The 22061-nt window shown below is 46.6% G+C and overlaps 1 protein-coding gene across 1 annotated transcript in view; it reads left to right on the top strand.

Moving 5' to 3' along the window:
• The first annotated feature begins 9080 nt into the window (after positions 1 to 9080).
• The window catches only part of MAN1C1 (mannosidase alpha class 1C member 1), a 128264-nt gene continuing 115283 nt past the window's right edge, over positions 9081 to 22061 (top strand). Inside the window, exon 1 of the mRNA XM_010993703.3 lies at positions 9081 to 10644. Within this exon, the coding sequence (XP_010992005.2) occupies positions 10105 to 10644 (540 nt within the window). The 5' untranslated portion in view covers positions 9081 to 10104. The remainder of the gene's footprint in view (positions 10645 to 22061) is intronic.

The following is a 22061-nucleotide window of genomic DNA, read 5'->3' as shown; positions in this document are numbered from 1 at the left end:
CTGTCCTTTTGGGCCTCATGGTTCCCATGTTAATGTGGGTTGTTGGAGCAAATGTTCTGCCCACCAGCCCACCCTGTCCCAGTGCCTCCTCATCACCTCCAACTCTCCAAGGCAGCCTGGCCTTTCTGCTGGAGTCTCCCTCCCAGGAGAGACTGCTTCTGCTGTGTTTCTGTGTCTGCCACCCTCCCCCACTTCAGAGAGGATGTCCTCAGAACTAAGAAGGGGCGGGACCTGGTACCACCCACAGCCCTCTGTCTCCAGTGTTCTTCTCACCCTGCACAGCTCCCCTGGCAGTGCTCAGAGAAGCCTGTGCCTTCCTCACCTCCACAGAAGTTGGCATCTTATGTGGTAAAACCCCAGTTTACCAGAAGGATGCTTTGGGGCAATCACACCTTCCTCCATCTGAATGTGTCCTCTGCCTGTGCCTTCTGTAGCAGCGGGGTATTGTAAGAGTGATAAATCATTGTCAAATACAATTGACAACTGGAATGACCTTAATGCCCCACAACAGTGGGTTGGGTAAATAAATTATGGTATATCCATTTTTTAAGAAATCCTATCTAGCTATCAGAATGATGATGTAGAATAGTTAATTTCATGGAAAATGCTTGTGATATATAGGGAAATTAAAGATGCACATTTTCTAAGCAGGAGGTGCAGTATAGCAACAATAACACATATATAATATCAAATTAATTTTTTAAAAAGGAATTCACATTTACCAGCAATCCTAGAGCATAGGTCCCAAGCCAACATCCAAAGTCAAAAGAGATCCTGCCCACCCCAAGGTATGAGATCAAGTTCTAACACCTTAGTCTCACCCTCCTCCCACTCCCACCCCACATTCCTCATGATCTTGAGGCCTAAGGTTCATATTCAGCTGAGGCTGCTCCCCTACCCTCACGTCCACCTGGGGTTTAGTGAAGCTACACTTGGAATGCTGTAGGTACTGAGAACACTTTACATAATCATAGTTGTTGCTTTACTTTTAACCTGGGGCACCTGAAAGCTTCCCCCCCACCTCAGGGGCTGGGGGGTATAACTCAGTGCTTAGCATGCAAGAGGTCCTATGTTCAATACTGAGTACCTCCATTAAAAAAAATCATACTTTTCTCTTTACTTTTAACCTGAGCCATTTGAAGTCCTCCCCCCTGTTTTTTACCTTTGAGGAAGAGTCAAGATGAGTGAATTAGCTAAAGGGAGGGAAGTGGCAGCCCTTTGTAATCCTGGAAAGAAACGCTCCCCACTGCAGACTAAATGACATAAAATGGATCTAAAATCTGGCCACAGGCTATTTTACGAGACACTGGATTTTCTTTTCTAAAGATCCTTTGGACTGGGATAAAAATGTATTTATTCAGGGATCTTAGAAGAGTGTGCTTCAAAATGAGGGTCATTACCCATTATAGCCATGCTGTCCAGTCCAGTAGCTGCTAGCCACACGGGGCTTACGGCGCACTGGAAATGTGGCTCGTCTGAATTGAGATGTACTATAAATGTTAGATATACTCTGGATCATGGAGACCTGGTATGTACAAAAGAATGTAGCCTATCTCATTACTGATTTTTAAAACAATTGAAATGATAATATTTTTAATCTATTGGATTAAATAAAAAGTATTATTAGTTAATTTAGCCTGAAACATTTTTAAAATTAAAACCTTTTTTTTAAAGCTCCGTGGTCTCACTGGCTTGACACAACACATATTAATTTCTCCTTTACGCTCCACACCAGTGTAGCCAAAGCAGATGTGCAGAAGGTTCCGCTCATCATAGTCACACGGGGACTCTGGCTGATGGAGCAGCTGCCATCTCGATCACTGTCAGTCACCTTGCTAGAGGGAAAGCCAGCGCTCTGGAGGATACGGCACTTACAATTCAGTGTTCTGGCCTAGAAGTGACACCTGTAGTTTCAGCTCACAGCTCATTGGCCAGAACTAGTCACATGGCTGTAAATAACCACAAGGGGGCGTGGCGATCCTACCCAGTGCCCCAATGATGGAGATCCAGAAATACTTGGTGGACAGGCAAATGACTAGTTTGGTTTCTACCAGCTTTTAAAATTTCTTTAAAATACATAGAATAGAATAATAGAAAAAGTAGAATGGAGTGAAATAGGAAATATCAGAGGACATCACAAAATTTAAAAATTATGATTGAGGCTCAATAAATATTTGTGAGATGGTGAAAATTCTTTCTGAAAAGGGATCATAGCCACAACAAACATGTCTTTTTTGCTTTATCACTAGCAAAGTGCTTGCTCATTGGTTATCTCATGTAGGGTATTACAGGCCCCCTTTATGGATGAAGGCTGCCTCAGAGAGAGGAGTGATCTGCCAACGTCATGCAATCAAATGGTGGAGCTGGGACTTGGGACAAGTGAGATTACTGATGGAACTCCCTCGTCAAACCCCAATCTTTCTTCTCTTTCATTTATCAACCCTGATAACTTGCTATTTTTTTTTACTTCTTTTAATAACACTAACATTTAACGTATACTGAGTTTAATACTATTATCCTTGCTATTTTATAGCCAAGGAAACTGAGGCTTAAACAAATGAGATGACCACCTAAGGTTTCATAGCCCCTGATAACCTTAGCAGGACTTGGGTTCATGCGTAGGTCTATGAGATTCAAGGCTGTAACTGCAATGCTCTTTTGCCACTCTGGTTTTTTGATCTGGTTCTAGAAATCACTTGAATGGCATAATGGATAAGGTTTGCAGGAACTTCCCATGATTGTTTGGTCCACATGGTCCCAGTGGCTAATGCCTTGGGGCTCTTATATTCCTAACCCCAGAGGGGCAGATACTTTGAGACCCTGCATAGAATCTGGAGCCTCAACAACTCATGGACATTAGGAAACAGACACACACACATTAAACAAAAGATAAAGACTGCTTGATAGTAGTAAGTGGAACCAGATGATTAAATTATGCTGGGGGTACATCTTAAAGATCCTGTTTCATTTCTAGTTTTACGGGACTTGATGTAAGCTTTTGGAAATGTACTTCTGTGAAATTCAAAGATATTTATCTTACACGCCCTTTAAAAGTGCCAGCATCATAAATAATAATAACTAGTTCCTGCTATATGCCAGGCACTCTGCTAAGAGATTAACATGAATTATTTCATTTAACCCTCACAACATCAGTGAGGTGAATGTAACCCAGGACTGTGGGAGTGAGAAGAACCCAGTGGCCTCAGCTAGGATTCTCAATTACTGATGAGATCCAGCCTCTGCTCTGCCTCTAACTGCAAATTACTTACATGCACTCTGTTCCTTAGATTTCACATCTATGATGTTCTACCTTTGAGCTGGATGATCTAGAAACTCCTGGAGAGGAGGGACTTACCTGAGCAGTGCTTAGCACAAGAGGACTGCATAAAGAGCACTATTATTATAATCCAGACAGAGACCATATTTTCTGAAATGAAAATCAGTCTGTACAGTCTGACAAATGAAAGTCCTCATAGGGACCATGGAGAGAGTATCTGAAATGGGAGTTTGCCTGGAAAATTTGATTTACAAAGTTTCGGTTTGGTTGCTAGCTTGTTTGCCTCTAAATATGAAGCGGCACTAATTTTTGTCTTTTATAATATTGGTTTGCATTTATCCAGGGCTCACTACTTACCAGACTCTGCATTAAGATATTTACAAGGATTAGCTCCTTTAGTTCTCAAAACCACCCAATGTGATCATCTCCATTTCACAGATGAGGAAACTCGGGCTTCAAGAGGTGAGCAGCTTTCCCAGGGTCTTGCTACTGGAGGAGATTTGAGTCCATGCTCAAAACTGGTGCTCTGACTCCAGGGTCCTGGCTCTTACCACCCTGTTTTCCCTGCTCCAGCATACTGAGGATTTAGGATTGGGAGGTAGATCAAGAACAAGTCCAGCCCAGCCCTGCTCACTTGGAAAATGGGTGTAACATTTGCTTCAGGCTCTTTATAGCCAGTTATCTCATTTAATCCTCACGTCATCTTTCTGAGGTGTGTATTACTATCGGCCCCATTTGACAGATGGAGAACTTGAGGCTCAGAGAGGTCAGACAAGTTGCCCAAGATCAACCAGCGAATGTGTGGCAAAGCCAGGATTCAAACCCAGACCTCTCTGACTTCAAAGTTTTGGCTTTAAGTTAGGGTTTCTCATCCTTGGCTTTGCTGACATTAGGGGCTGGACAGTTCTTTGTTGTGGGGCAGGGGCTATCCTGTGCACTGGAAGATGTTTGATAGCATTCTTGACTTCTATCCACTAGATGCCAATAGCACTCCTCCCTCAATTGTGACAACCAGAATTATCTCTAGATATTGTCAAGTGTTCCGTGGGTGAAAAATTGCTCAATCAAGGACTCTTGCTTCTGGCTGGCTGACTGGGCCACTTCAGGACTGGGGACTGAGGTAAGAAGAGTTGAAGGGAAACTTTCATGATCTTCTTATAAGAATCTGAGGTCAGGTGTTCCAGCTCTGTGACTCTGAAATTGGCCACGCTCTGCACAATGGGGTATAGACTGGACCCTGCAGCCTGCTGGAGAGAGCCCAGGACTGCTGCAGGAACTTTTATCTCTGGACTAACCTGGTGTGCTCTCACCTAGTAGGCCCCCAGTCATCAGTGTCTCTCTTGCCAGGGTAGAATTTGTCTGGAGGCCGTTAAGGAAGCTGCATGATGATTATCTCTTGGCTTAACTTGGTTTTATCTCTAGTCTTTGATTCTAAATCGGACTAATGACCATTCAGCTTCCAACTGCTCAGAATCTTCTGGATGAGCAGCCAGGAAGCACCTTACAGCCTAATTCAATTCTCCCATCTCAACAAATGCCCCTGACCCCAGGCAAGTTAGAGACCTGGGAATCATCGCAGACAATTATCAATGTCCAATCTCAAGCCCTCACCAAGTCCTCTCAATTTTGGAGTCTAATTTTATGATTTGGATCTAGTGGTCCTGTCCATCTCCCACTTTCCCTAATCCAAGCCACCAGAGACTACTGAAATAGCCTCTGAAAGGCACCCACTTCATTCCTGCCTTCTATTCTGTTTTCCACACTAGCTAGAGTAGCCTTTTTAAAATGTTAATCTGAATCCACCCACCCACCTACCCTTACACACACATTCCCACTCCTGCTCTAAATCATTCAGTGATGCTTCCTATATTTCCCAATCACTCTCTCTACTCCAGAAGCACCATCTTCCCTCTACCCCAGGGCTTTTGCATATGCTGTCCCTTCAGCCTGGATGTTCTCACTATCCCTCCCTCTTTGCTTAGGTAACTCCACTCATCTTTAGGGAAAGTCTTTCCTGGCCATTTCTCACTCAACCTGAGTCTGATCCACTATTACATGTTCTTAGGGCATGTTCTTATCTCTCCTTCCTTTTATCTCAGTTTTCAGGCTTATTTGGGGGTTGCAATATTTGTTTAAACTCCTCTTCCCCATAAGACTGTAAGCTCCACAATGGGAACAATGTGTCTATTTTTGTTCATCATTATATCGCTAAAGCCTAGTATAGTGCCTGGGACATAACAGGTGCGCTATACATATTTATTGAAGGGCTGAATGAACTCATAGAATCCTCCCAACAAGCCTACGAAAATTTCGCCTGAGGCCAGTGCTCTTCCTTGTTCTGAGTTCCTACAGCACCTGCACTGCTGGCATTATCTGATGGGGAGCAATAGACTCTGAAAGACATAAAGGGCTCTGGAGCCTGACCAACTGGTTCAAATCCCCTCTCTGCCACTTCCCAGCTGTGTGACAGTGAGTAAGTTCCCTAATATCTCTGTGCTTTAGTTTCCTCTCATGTGAAATGCCAGTAATAAGAGTACCTGCCTCATGCGATGGTTGTAAGGATCAAATTAAGTGAGCTTCTATAAAATACTACTATAAGGGCTTGCCCCATTAATCATAATCACTATTAATATTATTAACAGAAAGAGCATAGATTCTGGGATTAGATGAGTCTGGTTTTCTTTCATATTTGCAAATTATTCCCTGTGTGACTTTGGACAAGTCATATCACATCCCTGAGCCTGTGTTTCCCCATCTGTTAAGTTGGTACGGCAAAGCCTGCTTCAGAGAGGGCCATTGTGAGGGTCAGATAGGGTGACAGCAAAGCACTCGGCACAGTGCCCAGTGTGTGGTGGTTTCCTTCGTGATGTGCTGAATTGAAATGGTCCCTGCTGCCTCTTAGACAAGAAGCTCCCTTCACATCTGCCTTATTTAGGGCTGTTATCCCAAGCTCCTCTGTACCTGGCACATAGTAGGTGTTCAATAAGTAGTTCTTTACTGAATGAATGAATCAGTCATGACAAGGACCATGTTTTGCTCATTCCTGTGTCCAACTCAAGACTAGTGTAATATCTAGCATCTAATTTCAGTGATCCCAGTCCCTGAACTAAGCTGAGAAAGTTCTGAATTAAGCTGAGAAAGTTCTGAATTAAGTGGAGAAAGATACTTGTTAACTTATCCTAAATCTCTCTAACCTTAGTATTCTTAACTGTAAAATGAGTCTATTAATAACACCTACCTTATCAGAGTGTTCTGAAAAGCAAATGAAGCAATATTTATTCAGCACAGAGAAAATGTTGGTTTATTATTATTCCCTTCCCTGAGCCTCACTTTCCTCATCTGTGAAATGGGCATCTACTCACTCATTTATTCATTCATTACTTAAAAAACACAGCACCCATGTGCAAGCCATTGTAGTTAAGACCTAGGGCAGATAGAGAAATGAACAAGCCATGGTCCCTGCTGTGAGGAACTAAGTCTGCTGTGGGACAGCATATGGATAGAAAAATCCAGTGAGAGAAGAGCCACAGTGTCTGTGAGGTCTATGGAGGGGAGGGGTGTGGGAGTAGGACCCTCCAGAGTTTCAGTGAGCTTGTTAGGGAGATTGTAAAAGGCTATGGTATCACCAACTTGGTTTAATCACCAACATGACATCAGTTTGAAATGCAGCTGTCCCTCTGGGTTCTGCTGTTCGTAGCCTGAGTCTGTGGAATCCTGCTGCAACCTTAATTTCTCCCCTGGCTCACCAGCATGCCAGAGACTGGTCTAGGTATGACTATCAGGATCCAGTTCAGACACATATAGCCTTCTGAGACTCAGCCTTGCCCTCCTCCCTTTCTCCTGAGTCCTACCTTCTCAGGGGACTTAACAGTGATTCCCCCACACTCTCAGTGTGAAACAATGTGGGGTGCCTCCTATGAATGCTAGGTTCCTGCCTGTTTCTCCAAATACAAGCCTACCCCTTCCCAAAGGGGGGACTGGTAAGGAGATGCTTGGGCCATGGAGATAGGAAGAGGCCAGGTCAGGTCTCTGGGTTCCTGCCTCCAAGTGGATCATGTGCTTGTCTCTGATGTTCGCAGCTGGTTCCAGGGAACTGACTCCTGCCAATCAAACTCATGAGAGACAAACATCTCAATTAGAATTTTACATTTCAGCTGGGTGTACTTGTGGGGTTAGGAGGGACTGTTCATCTCCAGTGACCAAAAATATTTGCACGGAACAATATATTATTTTCAATTGAAAGAAATGTACAGGCCAAGGGTATTTAAATATCAAGGGGGGGGGTCTACTGTCAGTGGCCTGGCCAGAGGTAGAAGAATATCTGAATCTCAGTGGCCCATCAGTAACAGACCTCAGGGAAGAAGCAAGATTTACGAGGTGAAAGCCAGCCTGGGCTGCTTCCTCTGTCGGAAAGGCCTCCCTGCAGTATTTTCTCTCATCAACACTGCATTTCATTTTAAATTGCAGCTGAAAGCAGATATTTTCCCTCTTGCCTATTACACCTCTTAATTTGTCTCTCCCTCTGCTGTTATTTGTCTCTATAAAGTGTTTTGCATGAAAGACCCACACAGCACAATGTTTCTTTGCCTTGGGTTAGGTTTAACAGGAGAAGACACAGAGAGACTTGAGTCCAAGGAGGAGGGTGTGAGGACCTTGGGGTGAAGACACACCTGTGTCTGGGACTATATGCCTGGCAGTGTGTACGTGTGCATGTTTTGGGACTTATCTGTTGTGTGTCTGTGGGCATGTGTGTACAGTCAATATTTGTACTAATACATATATATATGTCTCCATAGATTTGATGTAATCACTTGGCGTCCATCCCTAAACTAAATGTATGCGTGCAGGTACGTACCCACATTCAATCTCTGAGTGCATCAGTATCTACTGCATAGGAGCACACGTGCACATAAACACATGCAGGCATCTGAGTACGCATGTCACATGATGTGTGTGGTCTTCTATGCACATGATCAGGGTTCTTTCTCCTTCCTTGTCCTGGCACTGCTGCGGTTAGCATCTCTCCCTGCCCCATCCAGGGGCCCCGTCCTGTTTGGGGGTTGTGGGAAAAGGAAGGCAGAGCTGTGGTCTGCGGTGGAGGCGCGGGCGGTGTCCAGTGGAAACACTGCCTTAGCCTGGCCCAACCACGGCCACAGCTCCCTGGCTTGGCTCCAGCCAGCCCTTCCTCACAGACTGCCACAACAGCACTACCGCGGCTCCCGCGTAAGCTCTAGGGACCGCTGGGCAGGCCCCCAACTCCCTGCCAATCCTGGGCTGGCACTGAGTGGTGAATGAGGTTACCCAACGACCACCAAAGCCCTCCAGACTGGTTGGGTCTCCTGCGCCCTCCGGGGTACTAACAACCGGAGCCGCAAGGGAGAGGGCAAGAGGGAGTGTCTCGGTCGCTCCCAGTCGAGCGAATGCTGGGCACCAACCAATGGACGACTGCGGCCCAACGGGGATCCCTCCAAGGCAGCCAATGACCTGGCTCTGCTCTCCACCCCCGCCCTCGCCAACCCCGCGCAGCTGGACCATTGGTGCTGGTGGGATGGAGGGGAGTGTGCGCGGAGCTGGCCCTTTGAGGGAGGGGGCGTGGCTTGGAGTCCTGTCCCCTCACCCCACCCGCGCTTAGGCCCCGCGCTCTCTGCTCCAGTCGCGAGACCCTTGGCCTGCTGAGGCGCCGCGGCGGAGGTGGACCGCGGGGCGCGCGCAGGGGGCGTGGCCCGAGGGCGTGGCCCGGCGGGAGGCGGGGCCGCGGGCGCTGTCTCAGTGAAAGCCCGAGCTGCTGCTGCGGCGGCGGCGGTGGGGGCGTCCGGCCGGTGTGCGCGCTTGTGGGGCGCAGGCTCGGCAACGGCGGCAACGTCTCAGCCTGCGGCGGCAGCGGCCCGTCTGGAGCGGCCGCTGCGAGGACGCCAGCTGCAGCGGGGGAGGCGCAGCAGGGACTGCGTGCTCTGCTAAGCCGGCGGGGACCGGGAACAGGTGATCCCAGCAGAAACCCGGAGCCCTACTGAGTTGGCGGGGCGGGAGCCCGCACTCCCCAGCGCAGCTGCAGCCGCCCCACCGCGGCTGGTCGCGGTCGGCGCCCGGCTCCGGACCGGGTCTCGGGTATCCCTCCTCTGTCAGGGGCCCGGGAAGCCCCCTACCCCCGCAGGTTGAGAAGTACCTGCCCCCGCTCCCCGACGCCTGCTCCGTGGCTGAGCAAAGTTGTGGACGTGTGCCGATAGCCGAGCCCTGGCGCTGTCGCGACCTGGCCCGGCCGGCGCGCTCTCGGAGCGGCGCTGACACGCCGGCCCTACCGCCGCCTTGCCCTCCGAGCCGGCCCTCTCTGGAAACTGCTTCTGAGGCTGAAACTTTGGAAAGAGGGGCTGAGGGCGGTTCAACGCGGGGACAAGGCCTGTGGGCGTCCCTCCGCGTTGACAGCCTGGGCGCCGCGGACGGCATGTGACGGCCTCCGCGGCGGCCGCAGCGCGGGAAGGCGCGGGCCCCGCGGGCTCCGGCCGCTGCGACGAGGGGCTGCGCGGCCGCCTCAGGGAAGGCTGCGGCCCGCGGCCGACCCTTGCGGGCCCGGGCCCAGAGCTGTGCCGCCTCGCTCGCCCGGGCCCCGCCGAGGCCACTGCGACCCCGCCTCAGCGCGGGCGGACTCTCTCTAAACTCCCTGAACTTCAGGAGCGGTCCCCCAAGCGCGAAACTCTCAGGGACCCCGACCCTGGGCGACGCCCCTCAACGACCTCCCCTCGCAGGGTCGCCTGCTGACAAGTGCCTGGACTCCGAGGGCCTCAGGGGCCTGGCTGGAGCTGACTGTCCCGGACCTGTCTTGCCCGGCCACGATGCTCATGAGGAAAGTGCCCGGCTTCGTTCCGGCCTCCCCGTGGGGGCTGCGGCTCCCGCACAAGTTTCTCTTCCTTCTCTTCCTCTCCGGCCTCGTCACCCTGTGCTTCGGGGCCCTGTTCCTGCTGCCCAACTCTTCTCGCCTCAAGCGCCTCTTCCTGGCCCCGCGGACCCAGCAGCCCGGCCTGGAGGTAGTGGCCCAAGTCGCCGGCCACCCCCTGACCCGCGAGCAGGAGTCGCCGCCCAACCCGGCCCCCGCGGCTCCAGCCCCGGGCGAGGACGACCCCAGCAGTCAAGCCAGTCCTCACCGCAGGAAAGGGTGGCCGCGGCGCACCCGTCCCACCGGGTCACGGGAGGAGGCCACGGTGGCCCGGGGCAGCGGCGTCGTGGTCCTCAGACCCCAGGAGGAGAGCATCCGATCTAGCTTTGACTTCAACGCGTTCCGGAGCCGCCTTCGCCACCCAGTCCTGGGGACTAGGGGGGATGAGAGTATGGAGCCCCAGAGCCTAGTTCGGACCCAGCGGGAGAAAATCAAGGAGGTAAGGATCCTCCTCCCTCCAGAAAAAAAAGATTCTTTTGTGTTTCCATCCATTTGCCGTGGTCCCAGTTACTCCAGGGCTCCCTAATTTACTCTGCGCTGCCAGGCACACTCTCCTCTCTCCTCCCTCCTCCCGAACTTCCCACCTTCACTCCTTCCTTCACAGTTTTCCACTGCTGGGTTCAGTTTATCATCCACCCCTGATGGATGGTAGCTGAATGGCTGGACTAACTTAACCCCATCCCCAGACTCTAGTCTTTCTGTCCAGCCATCAGCCCAGGTGGCCCCTGCTCCCTCCCTTTGTGGAGTAGCTAATAAGATTTTTGTGGAGTTGCTAGTAAGGTTCATTAATGGACATCTTTTCTGTTTGAAGAGACCAAGGGCCACATTCTTTCTCACTGTGTGTCCTTAAGTCATGACTTCTCCCAAACCCCTGTAGGATCTGGTAACTGGAAATCCAGTATTTGGAGGGTATTTGGTGTCCTGGAAGTATTTTGTAATCTAGCCAGCAACCTACAAACCAGAGGATGTTGTGCATTCTTGCTAACTATTTCTATCGAGCTTTGGAACAATTGTACATAATTGCATGTGATGCAAGGAGCAGTGATCAATAAGGCAGTGGTAATGTTACAGAAGCTCTGAGGTTATTGGCTTAATGAAGCAGGTCTTGGACTTGTCCCCTGTAGGGGTTGTACCAGATGGGGGTTAGAAGGATCACTTGGAGTCTGAATCTTAGTCTTAGTTTAAGAAGTCAAAAGCAAATGCAGCCTCCCCATGGCTTGAAGACTGTTGCTAAGCCACCACTTGATAACTAAATGTTCTACTAGACTATTGTTGGAGCTGCCTGCGTGAGGTTTTTGCCCAGCACTGCAGAGGGGGCTGCAGTGACACCCTGGGCCACGAGGGGCTGCGGGCAAGCAGTGGACCAGGGTCTTCTCCTTAGAGATGAAAGGATGCTCCCCCGTCCTCGTGGATCCAGAAGGAAAGGACTGCTTCTATCTGGACTCCTTGGTTTGCTGCAGAGCAGACAGCAGGTCTGCCCTGATTTCCAGGGGGAGCAGATAGTAAGGGTCAGGACCTGCCCTGCCAGGACCTACTCAGAGCCAGTGGAGCTTAGCTGTCCCCCTCTTCTTGTCCAATCTGTCCCCGCTCAACTCCCACCTCTCCCTCACTTATGATTGCTGTTGTTGCTCAGTCTTCTATGCTAAGCCCTGTGGAGACTATCTTAACTAGTAATCACTGGACATTCGGTGATATCAAGATAGGAAATCACAAAGATCAGTCCTTGTTTCATGTGTGCATACTCTGTTTTCAAATTCTTGTTGAAATCCCAAAGGTTAATTGATGCCTGGAACTTGCAGCAGCTAAGGAACGGACATCATTCCTCACAGTTGGTTAAGGAGCTGTTGTTGAATACTCACCTGAACCACCCAAGCCCCTTTCCCAAAGCTGCCTCTGATCATGTTACCCTTTCAGACCTCCTTGGAGGGCAGTAACCTCTCAATGGAATTACATATAAACTGCACGCATGTGGTTTTTCATGGAGTGTAGAGCTGCCGTCAGATTTTCAAAAGGACCCCCCACAAAGGATTAATAATTAACTACGGTCCTTTTCAGAGGAAGTACTTTCTGCATTAGCATCTAGGTATGTGACCCATTTCTGACAGTCTGTGGTTGGGAGCCATGGTAGGAAGGACAGGCAGGCTAGTGGGGAGCCTGGTTCTGCTCCTTTATACAAAGAGAACCTCCCTTGCTGGCAGAGGCTCTGGGCAGTGACTTGCTGCAGTGGCTGTGGGATGGTGGGAGGTGTGGAGACTCTGCTTTGCAGGTGGGGGTAAAATAGCACAATGGGTGGAAGTCTGTATTGGTTGCCAGATGTCTGGATCTTTCTGTCTGGCATCTTCGTACACCCCTGTTAGTAGCTGGAGGCCTGCTTGTCTACACCTACAGCTGGTGTTCAGCAAGCCCTCTCACTATTTTGAAGACCTTAAGCTCTGGCAGAATGGAGGGGATTGGACTCTATACACTGTTATATTTTGTAGCCTATTGTCTCTTCAGGCTTCTTGAGTTTGGACCCCCCACGACTCACCACCCCTGTCCCACATCTCCGCCTTCCAAACAACCTGAAAAAATGTGGGACTGAGTTCTGAGTTTTTGGTTTAGCTGTTAACATGGAGTTAACTTCCCTGGTGTCCCACCTGATGAGGAATGCGTATGACCATTTCTGGAGGATGTCTTGATTTCTTTCTCATTTGAATTTCTCTCTGTGCCATGCCCAGGGATAGACAATTTTAGAAAGGTGCCTGCTTTCATAAAAGGGACTGTTACTTTCCTCTCTGGCTTGTTTATTTCCAGACATGGATTGATTAGACCCCAGGAGCAGAGGGGGAGCTAGCGTCAGATAAAAAGGGCTCTGTTCTTTTAAGATGAGTTTTTTTAAAGTGAAAGTAATCATCAAGAAAGATTCAGAGAGGGTGAAAATGAGCTCGAATGAAGACTGGACACTCAGGCTGTAGATCAATGAAGGTTATTTATGAACATTCCAGTTTGAGAGATAGACCTGGGCACAAGTTCTGTGCTGATAAGATGGGTTGAAGCTGCATATTCTGGATGTACATACATCAGGAAACAGTCTGTCACTAGAAGCAACAATTTCTCATCACTTTGCCATTTGGGAACCTTGGACAAGGCAGTGTGGTGGCAAGGGGAGGCCCAGAGAACATGGGTTCGAGTCTCAGCTCAATGATCAACTGTCTGACTTTGGATGAGCCACCTCCTCTCCTTCCTGGGCCTTATTTTCCCTGCTGTCAAATGGAATGAGGGAGGGGAGAATGGGCTGGTCACACAAACTTGCTTCCAGACATGTCCCCTAAGTAGACTGCCAGTCTGGTTGAGGACTCTTTAGCAGCTGGGTTTTTCCCAGCTCTGTTTTCAACATGTCTTAGTTCCATGAAGTCAGGGACAATGTTGTGTTGTAGTTGATGATGGTGATGGTGTTCAGGACTGCATCCCTAGCACCTAGTCAGGAGTGGATATTCATATAGGTGAATAAGTTAATTATTCCTATCACCCATATTGAACTTTAGAGATGAGGTTGAACAGTGACACATCCTCATCTTGGGATCATGAAGAGTAAAGGGGTTGATGAGAATGTGAAATGGCTGGCTAGTTGCCTTCTCTCTCAGAGATGATAATATAGGAAATCATTGTTATAATTATTACAGGGAATCTTGGCCATAGGTGGGTTTCTATTCAAGTTCAACAGACTTTTCTCACATGTGACAGGAGTTGGGAGTGACTAGCTTATCAGGTTTACATCCCAATGAAAGATTTCAAACTATTTTGAGTCCTACTAATGATGATTGGTTGCTGATCTGGAGAACCTCAGACGTCCCTTCCATGAAGGGGGCTTTGGTTAAAGGAATTAGGCAGTCTAGGGCAGCGAGAACATAACACTGGAGTGGGGCTGTCCCTGGCCCATGTGAAGAATGTGGGTTGAATTTCACTCTCATCTCCATCCCCTCTGCCCAGTGCTCTTATGCACTGCTGTATATGACAGTTCCCTTGAGAGTCCAACCTGGGTTCAAGCCCTAGCCATGCCATTATCCCTGACCTCAAGGGACAATTCCTGTTTATCACTGGGCCTCAGTTTTCACTGTAAAATGAAGAGACTGGCATTTAGGAGACTCCTCTCTCCCTTGCCCCCAGCTGTTTACTGTTCTGTTTATGGATCTGCCTGAGCACCTAGAATAGGGTCTGACACTTAGTTGGAACTCAGCTACTTGAATGAGCAGCTACAGTAAAGATCTATAAGCTAACAGTTAAGGTTGCTGATGGCAGAGGCTGTATCTTCTTCCTGAGGGTACTGGAATTCTATGAGTCACAGAGTAGGGGCCACAGCAAGGTTTGGGAGCTTAGCTTTATGACCCAAGAAGCCTTTTAGAAGTTGCAGTGATTTTCCAAGTGCAGGTCTAACTTGAAGGGGATGGGGAGGTGGCAGCCATGAGTAAAGTCTTTCATGTCTGGATAGCAGGCATCTGAAGGATGCCCGAGTCACCCTGGAGTCCTTAAGACTTGGCAGGGAATGCCTCAGCTCTTGCCTTCCATGTCCGCTGTGTTAAGCCTACAGGATATTGCTGGTTATGATATGTGACCATGTCTGAATAAGTCATCTTGGCAAGTGATCTTTGCTCCCCATTAATGGGCTGGTTCGTTAGTCATATGTGGTTTCTCTGTATATCTGATTTATCACCACTAGTCCCAGGGACAGGTAGGAAAATTAAAAGGCTTTGTGTTCTTTGTAGCATGTGAATCTGAGCCGGTGAGATGCTCAGGATAATTAATATTAGGAACACTCAGATTTAAATAGCTTTCCTTCCAAGAGCTCTGTTTAGGTTTAAAATCCACTGAGGATTTTTTTCCCCCTTGTCCTTCAGTTTCTTTCTTGTCCTGCCCTATGATACATTTAATATAGACAGGAAGACTTGCCTATAATAACCAGACAGGTCCCTGGGGAGACACTTACATCATAAGCCCAGCCACACACCTTATCCTTCTTCCTTAGAACTGAGCACTTCAAGCAGAACAAAGCTTAGAACTTGTCCCCATCAGGTGTATGACTTAACACCCACAGGTTGGATGGATCTCTTCTTTGATTTTGAGCAGCACCATTATTTTAGGGACTTGGTACAGGCATTCCAGGAGCAGTTGCTCCTCAGGCCTCACATCCTTAACTCTGTCTTTTGTGCTAGGTTTAGAAACAAAGAGTACAATGATTTCTAAAAGTCAGCTGCTTATTTCACACTGTATTTAGCGGAAGGGTAAGAATATAGATTCTCCTGCAGTTTTCAGAGTGACTGATTTACATCCAAGCTCAAGAAATGCCTTTTCTCTAGCTTTCCCCAAAGACTGATCCATTACTCCACCAAAAATAAATATTGTGATATATATCAGACATACTTTGCTCAAAGGGACTTACATCTTTTTTCTTATTGAAAAAGATAAATAAGGCTTGCAGATTGGAAAGCCCCATGCAGGGAAGCTGTTTGGTAATCTAGGTGGGCACCCAGCCTGTGGGTACTGTCTCTGGCATGGGGAAGATGCCTGCCTCTGCATCCTAAGTTGAGTCTGCACTAAGGGAGGTGGTGGGAGCTTCAGGAAATTCTTTCCCTGCCTTGCTTTCATTCGCCAGGTCAAGAAAGTCTTCACAAGGGAATGATGGACAGGATTCAGGAGAGTAGTTACTGCAGGTGAATTCCCAGGCATTTATTACATTAACTTTCAAAGAGGGGCCATGCTTGAAGCAGAGTTGAGTGTCATGAACCAAGGATTATTATTATTCCAGTTCTTGCAACTGCAGTCCCAAAAGACCAGTCTCATTCAAACAAGTTCTGATTCTTAATTTCTCACTACTCCAGGGCCAAGGCCTTAGGCACAAGTGTTTGCATAATTTGGGGAAAACAACAGACTTTTTTAAGCTCTGTATTCTCATGACAGATGATGGTAAGAAACAAGTGGAGATTCCTCAAGGATTTCTGAGGATTCAAGGACCTAGGTCCCCCTCCTCTTCCCTCCTTCATCCCCACTCGGCCATGTGGGCTAGTTAATAGCTGAGGCAGTATAACTTTGGTTCTCTTAAATGCAGGGTGTGGTGCAGCCGAGATGGCTGTGTATAAGTCAGACCTGCTTTTTGGTGTCTCCATTCCCAAAGAGAAAAGAAGCCACGGAGACCGCAGCTGCAGGCTGTGGCCTCAGTGTGGTGGCCCAGTTGTAGGTGTTTCCTCCCCTGAGAAGGCAGTTTTCTAAGATTTGGGTTGAAAGCACCCCAAACTTGGCAGGCAGGTGGTCCGAACAGCTCTTACTCACAAGGGGGTCTGAGTATGTCTCTTAACTCTGAATTTTCATTAGTTTAATGCTAAGACCAGGGCAGTTGTCCATCTGTTTTGATGTAGTACCATTAGTGGTAACTTTTACAGAAGAAACTTGCACATACAGATTACTGTCCTCCCATATTTCTTCAATATTTTTTCTACACCAATCCATCTTTTCTTTTAGAACTCTAGTTATATATAAGTTAAATTGCTTGATATTTTCCTAGAGGTCATTGAGTTTCTGTTCATTTTCTTTTCAGTCTCTCTTTCTCTCTGTGCTTTGGTGTGGATAATTTATATTAACCTATCTTCAAGTTCACTGAACTTTTCTTTAATGCATAATTTGTTGTTGAGACCATCCAGTGAATTTTTTATTTTCAAGTATATTTTTTACTTCTAGAATTTCCATTTAGATCTTTTTCGTTGTTTTTTGTTTCTCCAACATTTCCCATCTGTTCACTTATTGTTTTCATGTTTTCCTTGAATCCTATGGATACTTACAGCTTTGCAAAAAGTTTTGTTTGCTGTTTCCAACATCTTTATCATCATTGGCTCTGTCCCTGTTGACTTTTATCTCCTGATTAGGGTCACATTTTCCTACATCTTTATGTATCTACTAGTTTTTTAAATTTTATGCCCAAAATTATGAATGCTACCTTTTTGAGATTCTGGATTCATCTGCTTTTAAGCAGTTTTTCTCCCTTCTTTCTGTTAGGCTGTCAGTTGTCACTTCTTTCAGCTGTCAAGATACCTGCCTCTGGCTGCTTTATTCTCTACTTTCGCTATTTTCTAACTTGCAGTTGGCTAGGGAACCATTCAGTCTAGCCTTGCTAGCATTATATGTAAAGTACAAATAAGTAGACCTTGAGTAGATCTCTAAAGACTTCTGAATCAAATGCACAAACATTAATGTACATATTTTAGTGTAGTTTAGATATTTAAAGATTCTTACTCAATTTTGGTAGTTGATATTGGATCCATGATATATAGTTTTGTTAGAAAACTATATCCTCAATAGTTCTCAAAGGGTTTCTAATTTCTGATTGAAGTCATCTTAAATTATTTGTACATTTTCTGCTCATCTGCTTTTAGGTGTTAGAAAAAATATTTGTTGGTATCTGTGATGTTCCAGCAGCCTCCATTAGTGTGACTTTCCTCTCAGGATTTTTGAACCTGTCATTTATTTTCTCTGGTCTCTCTACCTTAAGTCTAATGATGATTTTAAAAACTTTTTGTAAGTCCCCACATTAAAAAAAAAAAAACTATATAGGCCAAATTGCTGATTACTGGTCAGAAGTAAGCTAAATATACATGGCTGAAGGATTTCCAAGGAATATTCTATGGGATCTAATCTTTTATCTCCCCTTATTCAGGGAAGTTCAATACGAAGTAAATGTAGTATCTTATGGCAAAGACTACCTTTAATTTCATTTATCTCATTTGGGGTGGTTGGGAGTGTTGAATAAAAGTTACAAGTCTCTTATTTAAGATCCTCTCCCCCATTTTCACTCCTAGAATGAGGTTTTCAGGGGTTAAACCTAAACTTTGCCAAGTAAATACTGATCTCCTGGAAAGACATTTTGGCACCGTTTTTGTTTTTCTGTACTTGTGTTCTTGACCTAAATCCTCCTCCTTTCCACCTCTCCTAGAGCCATTCTCCATGTCTGTCACATACCTTACAGCTCTGGAGTAGTCTTGGTTTTTAATTTTAAGAATCAGTGGGAAAAGAAGACTTGAGTTTCTTGCTTTCAAAACTGTACCTTTTAGAAAACAACTTATAAATATAATCAATTTTGCTACTTTAGAGTATAAGGAAACCCTTTATAGAGAAAGAGAAAGGTTCATGCTGGTACAGGAAAATAGCAACTCGGTCTAGAGATTTTTCTAGCAGTTTCAGATACAGGCCTTTTTGGGTCTACAATTATGAAAGGGCAGAGACGTCACGGTGCTGTAGTCTCAGAGGTGGTCTTGTGTAACAGCCTCCCTATAATCACAATAGGAGCTCTGTGTCTGATTATTGATCCTTGAGTAACTAAGAGTGGTACCAGAGTGGTGTCAATCCAGATGGAGCTGAGGGAGACAAACAACATTAGACATTTGTTGTGATTAGGCACCAGATTAGATTAAAGCACGCTAGGTCTCTGTGCTCTGAGTAAAGTGCTCTTAATCTTGGTGCCAGTGGGAGCAGAATTCTAGTTTGTTAGCCCTGGAATTTGAAGTTTTCTTACAGGAGTTTCTGACTGTCTGGCCTCTCTACCATCCATTGTCTTTTAAATCTCTAGGGAGAATTTCCAGGGGGTCTGTTTTGGAGGGGAGTGGGAGCTGGGGGTGCTGATGCCCACCCCCTCGTGGACAGATCAGATCAAAGATTCTTTGTGTGTGTGGTATTTTTAATAGAGCCCTTGCATCCCATTAAGAGTTTAGCTGATCCCCACAGCAGCCTTGTGGCATACAGGGCATGAACAGTAATCCCATTTTATAGCTGAGAGAATGAACACCCTGCAAAAGCAGTGCCCAATTCTAGGCCCCACCAGTTTAAATTGTGATGCACTGACTCAGACCTCCTCTCCTGATTCTTTGGTTGAAATTCTTTCTGTTACATTATCTGAAGGCTCAAGGGTGATAATTTAGAGGAAGAGTTTTTGCTTTGGGATGAAATAAAGTAGAAATTGTCATGGTCTTGGTAGACATTCAAGAGAACTGGTCTCATGAATCTTTAAAACAGGGAATCTAACCTTGATTGCAGCCTGGAGTCTCCTGGGGGATTTTAGTAAATACTGATGCCCGAGTTCTTACCCCAGAGGTTCTGATTTAATTGGTCTGGAGTACAGCCTGAGCATTGGGATTTTTAAGCACTTCCCAGATGGTTCTAATGTGCAGCTATGTTTTAGAACTCACCTATGGTAGGTTTGTCTTCACCTAGGCTATATCTTCTTTCTGGCTGTATTTCCCTTTTACCTGCTTATTTAAGAGGTGGGGAATTTTCTATATTTATTAAGACCAGGATCAGGTAAGGAAAAAAAATGACATGGAAAAAAGACTCGATTAAAATGGAGTTTTCCAGCATTAAGAACATATACTGTTAACATCAAGAGAAGAGAAGCCATAAATTTATTAAAATTTTATTGGAAACACTGTCTGTTGAGCCTCAGTTATATGCTGAAGGCTATATGAGCTAAAGGTAAAGGTGAATCTCTGGCTTTAAGAAATTTTGCAGTGTAGTATTTTCATGTGTCTAAGTCACTTCCCACTACATACAGACACGTAGAGGGAGGGAAACATTGGTTAGCTGCATAAATATTTGCCTATCCCCACATAAATCTACTTTTGGGAAGCAGACAGAACATAAACATCTAGAATGAAAATATTTTCTTGTCCAGAAGTAAATTTCCCCAAAGGCCATCACCCTCCCTCCTATAGTTGCCTCTACCCCTTTCCATTTGGCAGAGCAGCCTTTCACTTTGCTGCTTGGGCCTTAAAATTGAGTAACAAATGCTCAGGAAAAAAAATAGATATTGAAGAAAAGAAATTGCTGAACCCATCACAGGTGTTCAGACTCACAGCCGCAGTCTCTGCAATTTCATAGTATCACTGCCTTGCCAGGAGCTGCATGTGACTTAACCTGAGAATTGCTGTCCTGGGTTGATCGGATCAAATCTGTCCAGGCCACCTCTGCATGGAAACTGCAGGAGGTGAGAATATGCTACCGATGAGTGTGAGCATCCTTCCCACGGCTTAGTGACGGTCCCCTCGAGAGCTCTGTTTCCATGTAAGAAAAACCTTTGAATTCTCAACCTGTGCCAAGTTGCAATCTTTCTTCAATCTGTCCCAACTATTTCTAGCAAATTCTTTGGCTGACGTGGCATATAGAACAAGTCCTATTAATGCCAAACTTATTTCATTCCAGCTTCAAGGGGTGGACATTTAGCGTAGGAGCATTAATGGAGAGCCAGACTTCAGAGAAGAAATTTCCTTCTGTTGTTAAATCTTCTATTAAACTGTGCTTACTCAGAGGCCTCTGGCTGCAGGAAGCAGTGACGAGGATGGAACTTGGCAGATGGCTGTAGCTGTGGCTTCCTGGAGGCCTGTACGGGGAGATGATTGTTTGTATATTGGTTTTCATTTATGTATTGGTCTTATTTTCATCTTCCCGAGGTGCCCAGATGCTATGGTGATAGATTGGTTGGAAACGACTCATTTGTCGGGGTTCCATGGGGGGTGTAGGTTTCCTTCTCGTGTGCAGTGGAGCCTAAAATGTTTAATTAGATGCTGAGGCATTTCTGCATAGGTCCTTCTCTGCCAGTCCCCCCGGGTGGATGCCATTCCTTAGTTTGGAGAGGGCCAGGTGCTTTTTTGGGTCCTCATTTTCTCTTGACGCAATCCTCAGTCCTTCCTCCTTTTCGCTGCTGTTTTCTCTCCCTATCATTTTTGTTCTAGAAACCGCTTTCGTGTGACTGCCAGAATCTGCAGAGCTGATTCGTTTTGGAAATCTAGCTGTCAGACAGGTCCAAACCAGACTTTATGAAATAATGTCATTGAACTGATACGCAGTGAGAGGAATATTAATTACCTGCTGCTTATCTGTTTTGTTCTAGTTTAACTTTTCTAGAGAACTTACCTTATTCTCACCACCTGCCAGGCAATGCCCTAGATGCTGAGGATGCACAGGTGAGACTTCCGCCCGTGGGTACCACATCTAGGCAAGGCACGATAGACTTGTGTGTACACAACTGTAACACCATGGAGGTGCCCACATCGGAGGGTGAACAAGGGACCAGGAGTCCATCAACTTGATTTGAGTTCAGGGGGTAGGTCGGTGTTTCAGGCAAATGTGGGGGATATCAGGCATAGTGGGCTTGTAGGATAGCAAGAGGCTCCGTGTGCTGGAATTGGGCAGGTGATGTAGGTGTGGATGTGGGAGGTTTGGAATGACCAAGGTTTCTACCTGGGGTAGATGGGTACACCAGGAAGTGGGGACAGAGAGAAATCCTGAAAGGGGGAAATGAATTGAATTCTAGACATAATAAAAATTATATGCTTGTGAAATCTAGGTGGTTGGAACTATGGGTTTCAGGCTGATTTAGGTGATGGCACAGGAGATGTGGATTTAGAAGGATGGCGTGCCAGGGGGTTGAAGACTTGAGCATACAACCGTTCATGGAAAACCTGGGCTGAAAGGCACAGAGGTCACAGCCTTTAGGAGTGTAAGTGTTTTAAAGAAGGAACAGAAATTTGAGGAGAAGGTAGATGCAGGTGGATGAGGGACCAAGAGAGCCATGTCCAGCCTCCTTTTTCCTTTTGCTGACTGGTCCTGCCAGACCTGGCTGCCCATTGAGCCCTGTGCACAGCTCTCCAGCTCACGAAGGCTTGCAGCCCAGTGTCCTCTCCTGAGGGGCTGCCCTTAGTCCCTCTTTTCCTCAATCACCTCCCAACTTCAGATTACTATCTTCACCAGCCACAGACCCAATGACTTTCCTTAGAGTCTGTTTTTCCCCTTGTTTTCTGATGGTATAGGAGGACCTCTGCTAAAAAGAGCCAAGTGCTCTGA

Source organism: Camelus dromedarius, chromosome 14 (genome assembly GCF_036321535.1).
Source record: "Camelus dromedarius isolate mCamDro1 chromosome 14, mCamDro1.pat, whole genome shotgun sequence".
In the NCBI taxonomy this organism is placed as follows: Eukaryota; Metazoa; Chordata; class Mammalia; order Artiodactyla; family Camelidae; genus Camelus; species Camelus dromedarius.
This window is presented reverse-complemented; position numbering and strand designations above follow the sequence as displayed.